The sequence below is a fragment of the Hyla sarda genome, chromosome 4 (assembly GCF_029499605.1).
Source record: "Hyla sarda isolate aHylSar1 chromosome 4, aHylSar1.hap1, whole genome shotgun sequence".
Taxonomy (NCBI): domain Eukaryota; kingdom Metazoa; phylum Chordata; class Amphibia; order Anura; family Hylidae; genus Hyla; species Hyla sarda.
The window spans coordinates 69466152-69478230 of NC_079192.1; the positions used below are offsets into that span (position 1 = coordinate 69466152).

The 12079-nt window shown below is 46.1% G+C and overlaps 1 protein-coding gene across 1 annotated transcript in view; it reads left to right on the plus strand.

Annotated features, from left to right (window-relative positions):
* Nucleotides 1-12079, plus strand: part of SNRNP200 (small nuclear ribonucleoprotein U5 subunit 200) — an 83437-nt gene that overhangs the window by 53744 nt on the left and 17614 nt on the right. The window contains exons 27-28 of the mRNA XM_056571354.1: nt 1607-1761; nt 1981-2170. Coding sequence (XP_056427329.1) covers nt 1607-1761; nt 1981-2170 — 345 coding nt within the window. The remainder of the gene's footprint in view (nt 1-1606; nt 1762-1980; nt 2171-12079) is intronic.

Sequence of the window (12079 nt, forward strand, 5' to 3'; positions counted from 1 at the left end):
ATTTAGGCCTCAAATGCGCATGGCGCTCTCACTTTGGAGCCCTGTCGTATTTCAAGGCAACAGTTTAGGGTCACATATGGGGTATCGCCGTACTCGGGAGAAATTGCCTAACAAATTTTGGGGGGTATTTTCTGCTATTACCCTTTTTAAAAATGTAAAATTTTTGGCAAAACAAGCATTTTAGGTAAAAAAATATATATATTTTTTTACATATGCAAAAGTCGTGAAACACATGTAGGGCATTAAGGTTCACATTACCCCTTGTTACGTTCCCCGAGGGGTCTAGTTTCCAAAATGGTATGCCATGTGTTTTTTTTTTTTTTGCTGTTCTGGCACCATAGGGGCTTCCTAAATGCGGCATGCCCCCAGAGCAAAATTTCCTTCAAAAAAGCCAAATGTGACTCCTTCTCTTCTGAGACCTGTAGTGCGCCAGCAGAGCACTTTTCACCCCCATGCGAGGTGTTTTCTGTATCCGGAGAAATTGTGCTTCAAATTTTGGGGGGGTATTTTCTGCTATTACCCTTTTTAAAAATGTAAAATTTTTGGGAAACCAAGCATTTTAGGTAAAACATTTTTTTTTTTTTTTTTTTACATATGCAAAAGTCGTGAATCACCTGTGGGGTATTAAGGTTCACTTTACCCTTTGTTACGTTCCCTGAGGGGTCTAGTTTCCAAAATGGTATGCCATGTGTTTTTTTTTGCTGTCCTGGCACCATAGGGGCTTCCTAAATGCGGCATGCCCCCCAAAAACCATTTGTCGCTCCTTCCCTTCTGAGCCCTCTACTGCGCCCGCTGAAAAATTAACATAGACATATGAGGTATTTCCTTACTCGAGAGAAATTGGGTTTCAAATACAAGTAAAAATTTTCTCCTTTTTACCCCTTGCAAAAATTCAAAAATTGGGTCTACAAGAACATGCGAGTGTAAACAATGAAGATTTTGAATTTTCTCCTTCACTTTGCTGCTATTCCTGTGAAACACCTAAAGGGTTAATACACTTACTGAATGTCATTTTGAATACTTTGGGGGTGTAGTTTTTATAATGGGGTCTTTTATGGGGTATTTCTAATATGAAGACCCTTCAAATCCACTTGAAAACTGAACTGGTCCCTGAAAAATAGTGAGTTTGAAAATTTTGTGAAAAATTTCCAAATTGCTGCTGAACTTTGAAGCCCTCTGGTGTCTTCCAAAAGTAAAAACTCATCAATTTTATGATGCAAACATAAAGTAGACATATTTTCATTTTTTTCATCAAATTTTGGGATTTTTCACCAAGAAAGGATGCAAGTTACCATAAAATTTTACCACTAAGTTAAAGTAGAATATGTCACGAAAAAACAATCTCTGAATCAGAATGATAACTAAAAGCATTCCAGAGTTATTAATGTTTAAAGTGACAGTGGTCAGAATTGCAAAAAACGCTCCGGTCCTTAAGGTGTAAAATGGCCTGGTCCTTAAGGGGTTAAAAGGGACATCAGTATGTTAGTTTATTTTTGCATTATGTCAATTCCTTTTTGAAATGTTTTGTGTATTGATGGTTTTCTTATTTTATATTGTTTCACAGCTAATTTTAAATCTTTTTATTAACACTATTTTTCTTTTAAAGGTGAGCTGATCCGTATGCCCAAGATGGGGAAAACTATCCATAAATATGTGCACTTATTCCCAAAGCTGGACCTGTCCGTGCACTTACAGCCAATAACTCGCTCCACATTGAAAGTGGAGTTGACCGTAACCCCTGACTTCCAGTGGGATGAGAAGGTGTGTTTCAGATGTCTGATTGCCAGCAGCATTAAATGTCTTGTTACCCATGATATAAACTATGGTGTTGGTAATAACATGAGGTGTACATTCAACAAAAGATATATGTATAGAATATTGTTACTCACAAGTTATAGATGAAAAAGTCAATCTTGTTTTATATGTACCTTTTTATTTTTCTTTCTCATCTTGTTTGATCTTATATTCTTTTGTTGTCAGGTCCATGGTTCTTCTGAAGCTTTTTGGATATTAGTAGAAGATGTGGACAGTGAAGTGATTTTGCATCATGAATATTTTCTTCTCAAAGCCAAATACGCCCAGGATGAGCATCTTGTCACTTTCTTTGTACCTGTGTTCGAGCCGTTGCCTCCTCAGTACTTTATTAGGGTAGTGTCGGATCGCTGGCTTTGTAAGTAACCTGCATATTTCTTAACCCCATTCCCCTGGCATGCCTTTTTTTTTTTTGTTCATTTTTGCATTGCCATTCAATTGCCATAACTTTTTTTTTTTTTTTCCGACTAAAAAGCTATTTCAGGGCTTGTTTTTTGCAGAAAAAAGTTGAACTTTTCCATGCCACCATTTTGGGTTTGATATGTTTTAACCCCTTGGGGACGGAGCCCATTATGACCCTAAGGACGGGAGCATTTTTTGCAAATCTGACCACTGTCACTTTAAGCATTAATAACTCTGGAATGCTTTTACTTATAAATTTGATTCCGAGATTGTTTTTTCGTGACATATTCTACTTTATGTTAGTGGTAAATTTTTGGCGATACTTGCATCCTTTCTAGGTGAAAAATGCAAAAATTTCATGAAAAGTGAAAATTTAGCATTTTTCTAACTTTGAAGCTCTCTACTTATAAGGAATATGGATATTCCAAATAAATTATATATTGATTCACATATACAATATATCTACTTTATTTTTGCATCATAAAATTGACGAGTTTTTACTTTTGGAAGACATCAGAGGGCTTCAAAGTTCAGCAGCAATTTACCAATTTTTCGCAAAATTTTCAAAATCTGAATTTTTCAGGGACCAGTTCAGGTTTGAAGTGGATTTGAAGGGTCTTCTGGTTAGAAATACCCGATAAATGACCCAATTATAAAAACTGCACCCCTCAAAGTATTCAAAATGACAATCAGTAAGTGTGTTAACCCTTTAGGTGTTTCACAGGAATAGCAGCAAAGTTCAAAATCTTCATTTTTTACACTGGCATGTTCTTGTAGACCCAGTTTTTGAATTTTTACAAGGGGTAAAAGGAAAAAAATCCTCTCAAAATTTGTAACCCAATTTCTCTCGAGTAAGAAAATACCTCATATGTGTATGTCAAGTGTTCGGCGGGTGCACTAGAGGGCTCAGAAGCGAAGGCGCAACAATGGGATTTAGGAGAGTGAGTTTTTCTGAAATGGTTTTTGGGGGGCATGTCCCATTTAGGAAGCCCCTATGGTGCCAGGACAGCAAAACCCCCCACATCGCACACTATTATGGAAACGACACCCCTCAAGGAACGTAACAAGGGGTACGGTGAGCCTTAACACCCCACAGGTGTTTGACAACTTTTTGTTAGTCTGATGTGTAAATGAAAAAAATATATTTTTCCACTAAAATGCTGGTTTTTCCCCAAATTTTACTTTTTTACAAAGGGTAATAGGAGAAAATGCCCCCCAAAATTTGTAACCCCATTTCTTCTGAGTATGGAAATACCCCATATGTGGACGTCAAGTGCACTGAGCAAACTACAATGCTCAGAAGAGAAGGAGCACCATTGAGCTTTTAGAGAGATAATTTGTTTGGAATGGAAGTCGGGGGCCATGTGCATTTACAAAAAGCCCCCCGTGGTGCCAGAACAGTGGAACGCCCCACATGTGACCCCATTTTGGAAACTACACCCCTCACGGAATGTAATAAGGGGTGCAGTGAGCATTTACACCCCACTGGCGTTTGACAGATCTTTGGAACAGTGGGCTGTGCAAACAAAAAAATTAAATTTTTCATTTTCAAAAATCTGTCAGACCCCTGTGGGGTGTAAATGCTCACTGTACCCCTTATTACATTCCGTGAGGGGTGTAGTTTCCAAAATGGGGTCTCATGTGGGTATTTATATTTTTGCGTTTGTCAGAACCGCTGTAAAATCAGCCACCCCTGTGCAAATCATCAATTTAGGTCTCAAATGTACATAGTGCGCTCTCACTCCTGAGCCTTGTTGTGCGCCCACAGAGCATTTTACGCCCACATATGGGGTATTTTCGTACTCAGGAGAAATTGCGTTACAAATTTTGGGGGTCTTTTTTTCCTTTTACCTCTTGTGAAAATAAAAAGTAAAGGGCAACACCAGCATGTTAGTGTAAAAATTTTTTTTTTTTACACCAACAGGCTGGTGTAGACCCCAACTTCTCCTTTTCATAAGGGGTAAAAGGATAAAAAGCCCCCAAAATTTGTAGTGCAATTTCTCCCGAGTACGGCGATGCCCCATATGTGTCCCTAAACTGTTTCCTTGAAATACAACAGGGCTCCGAAGTGAGAGAGCGCCATGCGCATTTGAGGACTAAATTAGGGATTGCATAGGGGTGGACATAGGGGTATTCTACGCCAGTGATTCCCAAACAGGGTGCCTCCAGCTGTTGCTAAACTCCCAGCATGCCTGGACAATCAGTGGCTGTCCGGAAATGCTGGGAGTTGTTGTTTTGCAACAGCTGGAGGCTCAGTTTTGGAAACACTGCCAATACATTTTTCATTTTTATTGGGGGGGACAGTGTAAGGGGTGTATATGTAGTGTTTTACTCTTTATTAGCTGTTAGTGTAGTGTAGTGTTTTTAGGGTGCATTCACACTGGCGGGTTACCGTGAGTTTCCCGCTAGGAATTTGCGCTGCGGCGAAAAATTTGCGCAGCTCATACTTGAAGCAGGAAACTTGCTGTAAACCCGCCCGTGTGAATGTACCCTGTACGTTCACATGGGGGGGGGGGGGGGGCAAACCTCCAGCTGTTGCAAAACTACAACTCCCAGCATGCACGGTCTGTCAGTACATGCTGGGAGTTGTAGTTTTGAAACAGCTGGAGGCACACTGGTTGGAAAATACTGAGTTGGGTTCTGTTACCTAACTCAGTATTTTCCAACCAGTGTGCCTCCAGCTGTTGCAAAACTACAATTCCCAGCATGTCTGATCACAGAAGGGCATGCTGGGAGATGTAGTTATGCAACAGCTGGAGGTACGCAACTACAACTCCCAGCATGCCGAGACAGCTGTTTGCTGTGTGGGCATGCCGGAATTTGTAGTTTTGCAACATCTGGAGTGCTACAATTTAGAGACCACTGAACAGTGATCTCCAAACTGTGGACCTCCAGATGTTGCAAAACTACAACTCCCAGCATGCCCAGACAGCAAACAGCTGTGTGGGCATGCTAGGAGTTGTAGTTTTGCAAGATCTAGAGGGCAGTATAGAGATCACTGTGCAGTTGTCTCTAAACTGCAGACCTCCAGCTGTTGCAAAACTACAAATTCCAGCATGCCCACACAGCAAACAGCTGTCTGGGCATGCTGGGAGTTGTATTTTTGCAACATCTAGAGGGCTACAGTCTAGAGACCACTATAGTGGTCTCAGACTGTAGCCCTCTAGATGTTGCTATGCAACTACTCACCGGCTTCTGTCGCATCCAGGGAGCCGTCCTCTTCTGCCGCACGCCGCCGCAGATCTCCGTCGCTCCGCAGCCTCCGGAGGGGTAAGTGGACGTCGACGCCCGGTCCTCTTCGTTTTCCCCGTTCTGCCCCGCCTATTGTGGGAGGGCAGGACGGGGAAAACGTAAGTAAACCCCTCCGCCCCAGATCTGCTATTGGTGGTCGCGTCTAGACCACCAATAGCAGAGATAGGAGGGGTGGCAACTCTGCCACCTCACTCCTATCGCTTTAGGGGGATCGTGGGTGTCTTAGACACCCGCGATCCCCCTTCTATTCCGGGTCACCATAGACCCGTAATGACCCGGAATCGGCGCAAATCGCAAGTGTGAATTCACTTGCGATTTGCGCCGATCGCCGACATGGGGGGGTCTAATGACCCCCCTGGGCATTTGCACGGGGTGCCTGCTGATAGATATCAGCAGTCACCCCGGCCCGGTCCCCGTGCGGCGGGGGCCGAAATTCCCACGGGCGTATGGATACGCCCTTCGTCCTTAAGTACCAGGACGCAAGGGCGTATGCATACGCCCTTCGTCCCCAACAGGTTAATAGCTAATTTTACATGATCAATAATTTTTTTTATTTCTTGGTCGCTTTTCATTGGGAGACGCCTATACTAATGGGTATGTGCTCTTGCCACTAGGAGGTGCTGACACTAGGAAAAAAAAGTCAGCTCCTCCCTGGCAGGATATACACGCCCGCTGGAAGTGAGGTAATACGTTTTAGCTAGTGTCAGGTCTTTTTTTTTTTATTTTCTAGTAAGGGCTGTTTAGTTAGGTTTTTTTTTCTCCTTTTTTGCTTCCCTTTTACAGTTAGGGGTTCAGGAGCAGGGCGCTCACTGTTCCCCCACACTTTCGATGAAGGGGCATCAGCATAGAGTATGTATTGTTAACCCCTTCTCGCCAATGGCCAGCGCCTGGAGGTTGTACCAGTCTGCCCTCCGGGTCCCCCACTGCCCCTGCTATCCCTGCTATTTTAGCCTGGTATGATGCAGCGTGGCCATAAACTGGTTGAAGACGCCGGAGTGAGTATGTCTAACATCCTCCCCCCCCCCCCCCCCTTTGTTCCCCTCCCCTTCTGTACTCCGCTAGGGTTTCTCCATCCCGAGGTTCTTTTTCCCCAGCGCAGGCTCCTCAGCTGGGCTAACCTTGTAGCCTCCTGGTCATGCTACCGGCAACCCCATCTACAGCAATCCTCAAACCCCCCGCCTTTACCCAGACAGGGGTTATTCCTAAGGATTATTGGGGGGTTGTCATCGGGGGATATCCCTGACATTTTTTTATTGGGGCTCTCTGGTGCAGGGGCTCGGTGGGCTGTGTGGCAGCTCATTCTCTCGCCGCACAGCGGTACTGTACATATATAGACAGCTGGCTCTGCTCCTCTGCCGGCTGCCTTTTGCGCTGCCCTCACTTTCATCGGCACCACTTAGCATCTCTCATGCTCCGCCCGTCTCCCTCACCTTGTTCCCGGGGCGATGGGAGGCCGAGTGCTTAGACAGCGGGGCCCGCCATTTGGCTCCGGCATCTCCCCGCAGCGCGCGAGTGATATCTGTTGCTTCCTGCTTGGCAGTGACTGGGCATGCTGCAGGGGTCTGGGGCGCTCTATTGGCATTTCTCTACCTTTCTCTCCCAGGGGTCCGGCGGGTTCTGGCCTCAGGGTCCCTTAGCAGCGCACTGCTTCCTGCGCTCTTTTCATTTACAAAAATAAATTGAAAAATCCTTTGTTTCTCAGTCCATTTGACGGTGTGGCAGTTGAGACCACGGTTTTGAGGGCCCGCGGGTTCTCTTCCCAAGTCATTCGCACCATGCTCAAGGCTCTTAAGCCCTCCTCTGCAAGGATTTACCATCGTACTTGGAGGTCTTATTTTCATTGGTGTGAGGTTTCGGTCCTTACTGTTCTTTTCCAGCGGCCCCTGGCTTCTAATTCTCATGTCCGGACCTTTCTGCAAGGAGTGGCGCACGCTGTTCCACCTTCTCCCCTTTGGGACTTGAATTTGGTTCTGAGTGCCCTCCACAGTGCACCCTTTGAGCCCCTTAGAGAAGTGTCTCTCCACCTCCTTTCTTGGAAAGTGGTGTTTCTGGTGGCTATCACCTCCATCCGGAGGGTGTCTGAATTGGCAGCCCTTTCCTGCCGCTCTCCGTTTCTGGTGATTCACCAGGACAAGGTCGTTTTCCGGCCAGACCCTTCCTTTTTACCTAAGGTGGTCTCGGCCTTTCATCTCAATGAGGATATTGTCCTCCCGTCATTTTGCCCTGCTCCTTCTCATCCTAGGGAGCGCTTACTGCACAAGCTGGACGTGGTTCGGGCTGTTCGCTCTTATCTCTCCACTTCTTCCTTTCGTCAGTTTGATTCCTTTTTCGTCCTGACGGAAGGTCGTCGCAAGGGACAACCTGCTTCCAAGGCCACCATTTCTAGGTGGATTTGGTCTGCCATTTCGGAAGCCTATGTCTGTAAGGGGAAGATTCCTTTTTTCAAGGTTGTGGCTCATTCCACTTGCTTGTTCTGTTGGGGCATCCTGGGCTCTCCAGAATAGAGCCTCGGCCTCGCAGATTTGCAAGGCGGCTACCTGGTCGTCTTTGGACACTTTCTCGAGGTTTTATCGGGTTCATACTTTCACATCGGCTGATTCTTCCCTGGGGCGTAAGGTGTTGCAGGCGGCAGTGGATCAGCCGTCTGCCTGATTACTTATCTGCCCACCCAAGGGACGGCTTTGGTACATCCCACTGTCTGTGTCCCCCAATGGGGCCGATAGAGAAAAGGAGATTTTTTAACTCTTACCGTAAAATCTCTTTCTCGAAGGATCCATTGGGGGACACAGCTCCCGCCCTTTTGGGGTTTTTCCTTGGTTCTCTGTCCGATGGTGTGTTCAGTTATGTTTTTTATTCTGGTTCTCGGACAGTTTTGGGTTTTTCCTTGACTTATTGGTCTCCTCCTATTGCTCTGGAACTTAAACTGACTAGCTCAGAGCCTGAAGGCGGGTGTATCCTGCTGGGAGGAGTTGACTTTTTTTTTATCACCATAGTGTCACACCTCCTAGAGACAACAAGATACACCCACTGTCTGTGTCCCTCAATGGATCCTTCGAGAAAGAGATTTTACTGTAAGCGTTAATCTCCTTTTTGCTATTGCACTCCTTATGGTAAATGAAAAATATTTCTAATATACTTTGTATAAAAAAAATTACGTTTTTTTTCTGCTTAAAAAAGCTCGAGCACATTTTCCCCCCATCTTATACACAGACTTTGGACCAAAATCCAAACACAGAAAGTGCAATATAGAAAACTTAATTTTTTTTTTTTTAAAACAAAGTATATTAGAAATATTTTTTATTTACCATAAGGAGTGCAATAGCAAAAATTAGTTTTAATGAGTGCCAATTTAATATTTGCTTCCGCCACCCTGCTTTATCACCTGAAGAGGAAATGGTCTCTTCGCCAGCTCAGGGATATTCTGCGTGGCATTTCTGCCATGACATGTCTACTGCGTCCACAGCCACATTCCAGCCCCTTCCCCAGGGCGAGACCCCGGTGGGATGCCCCTGCAGATGCATCCTCATCCTTGAGCTTAGCTGTGAGAGCCTTTCCCAGGTGTTTTATTCTCATGTGTCTTTTGACATAGTGTCCGCTTTATGGTCTTTATTTCCAGGAGGGTTTTGGGAAACCGCAGTGGTATCCATTTTCTCCCACAGGTCCTTTTATAGGTCTTCGGAATCTGTGGCTATTGTGCTGGACCCCCCCCCCCCACCCCCACACACACTTCTAGTGCGAGGTTTTCAAGCAAGTGTTCCTACGTGGACATGGACTGGACCCAATACCACAGACAGTGGTCTGCGTGGTTTCCTCTGCCACCAGTAATTCATCACATGGCTGCCGCATCCATGGCTGGAATTTTGGCTCCCCACCTCTAACAAGTGGTGTCCGAAGGTGTGACCCGGCGTGTACAATGGATTTTTTGCAGGGCAACAGGAATACAATCCACGGCACCTTAGCCTCCCCTGATCTCCCAGAATGGTTGGGATACTATCCATGGCCCCAGGCCTCCCCGCACCTCCAAATGCGACAATAGGGCACCAGTGCCTGTAGGTGTTCTCTATTGAAAAGCCAGACTGTTGTCTGCTCGGTTTCCGCCGTCACCGGTCTCCCATCATAGGGCTGTCGCGTGCTTGGCCTGAGTTTCTGAACCCCTCTTCTAATGTGAGGAGTCCAGAAGGGTGTCATTATAGGTACAAGGGGACCCTGTGCTAGTAAGCTGGACAGTGGTCTCCTACACCTCTAGGTCGCCCTTCAGGAGTTACTGTCCCACTGCTATGGCACAGTGTCTGCAAAAGATACCCTACGTGTCCTATCGCCCCTATTCAGGGTGACAGGGATGCAATCCAGGGCTCCTCAACCTCCCCTGATCTTCCAGGGTGAAGGTGATTCTATCCACTGGGCTGCCACGTGCTTAGCAGTGTTTTCCCGTACCCTTCTGCAGGGCTGTGGAGTCGGTAGATAAATGTTCCAACTCCGGAGTTTCTTGTACTTCCGACTCCCGACTCCTCTGTATTAATATGCGAATGTATTTTATACATTCCTTGAAGGAAAGAAAGGCAACATACTGTCATCACCACAGGACTACTGGCTGGGAAGCCAACAGTCTACTGTATTGAACAGTTTGTGTGCTGATCTGCTGCTGAAGATAGGGCATTGGGAGGATCCAGGAAGGGGCATTTATTATAAAACATGATTTCCCTAGTAGAATCCCATATGTCCAAAGGATAGGGGATAAGATGTCAGATCGCTAGGGTTCCGCTGCTGGGGACCCTCGGGATCGCCGCTGCGGCACCGCGCTTTCATTACTACACAGAGCAAGTTTGCTCTGTGCATAATGACGGGCGATACAGGGTAACGGAGCAGCATGATGTCATGGCTCCGCCCCTCGTGACATCATGACCCACCCCCTTAATGCAAGTCTATGGCAGGGGGCGTGACGAACACCACGCCGCCTCCCATAGACTTGTATTGAGGGGGCGGGCCGTGACTTCACGAGGGGCGGAGCCATGATGTAACGATGCTCCGGCCCCTGTATCGCTCGTCATTACGCACAGAGCGAACTCGCTCTGTGCAGTAATGAGAGCGCGGTGCCGCAGCAGCGATCCCGGGGGTCCCCAGCAGCGGGACCCTGGAGATCTTACATCTTATTCCCTATCCTTTGGATAGGGGATAAGATGTCTAGGGGCGGAGTACCTCTTTAAGCTAACAATAGAGTTTACAAGTTTTTATAGCCCTTTTCCAATGGTTTACAGCTTCAGTCTTGAACTATTGACCCTCCATTCCCTTCACTTATACAAGTGTCTCTAGGCCTGCAAAAAACATATTTATTTAATCCCATATCAGTGAGAGGCTAGATTACCCATGGGTTCCCTGTAACAGCAGAACACAACACTATGGAAAGTATAAGTATTGCCGCTACTAATTGTGCGTTGCATGCCATATAGTAAAGCACATGAAAAGCATGCTTCTTCACGGTCACTTAACATGTTTGTGTTGCAGTTCCGTGAGGCACTGCATGCATTGGTCTTTATTCTTACAGTAGGGAAGTCATTAATTATAACTTTTTGTGAATTGGGATATTTAAACTTGCTTTTTTTTTTTTATTCCAATCTAAATTTTGTAGGAGTCTGAGTCGGTTGCCGACTCCGACTTCAGGTACCCAACATTTCGTCCGACTCCACAGCCCTGCCTTTCTGCGTGAGAAGACTCTAGACGAGGGTTCCTGCAAGTGCACAGGGATGATGCCAGTAAGCCAGACTTCGTCTGCATGGTCTCTGGCACCACCAGGTCGCCCATCAGATCGCCCACACTCCAGTACCCCACTTTTTTTGCGAGGTTTCGAAGGAGTGATCCTGTGCGTTCAGGAATCCGGAATCAGCCATGATTTACTGCTACGTTGGGCCAACTACGGAAGTTCAGGTATCCCACTGCCGAGGTTTAGTTCTGAGTGAGTCAACCCATGTTGCTCCATGTGCCCTATGCGATGCACCACATCCCAGGTCCCCCTCTGCATGTCTACCGTTCTCACAGCTGAAGGCTGGTAACCCTCTTTCAATGTGTGGTTCTCACTACGGGACCAGGTGTGACCATGGTCCCTATGCATATAGCCAGACTGTCTGCAGGGTTTCTAATCCACCAGGTCAACCCCCCCCCCCCTTCCTGCCACTCCCGTCACTGCATCCCGGTGACTCACTTTCCATGTGAAGTTCCACAAAGTGTGTCTTTGTGGGTTCATTGAACCTGTTGTTATACTTTACTTTTCAGACTGTCTCATGCCCCACATATCTCCTTCATCTCTTGTATCTGCGACAGCAGTCCTGGTGTGGGGCACCATTAGGAAATGGGGGTGTGGGTGTTTCCTACAGGTTCCATGGCTTTTAATGGCAACTGCAGCACTCTGTTCCCACGTTGGCCTTCTAGGGGCATGGTTGTGACGCATTGGGTGCTGAGCCTGTCTTTTTCATACTGCAGACTTGGATGTCTGTGATTCCTTTAGTGTCTACAATCTTGGTTCTGCAACAAAGAAAAGAAATACGCAACATAGCGCACACCCACAATATACGTACCAAGAAAATAATTTTATTGCACATACATAAATAGTTAACAAAAG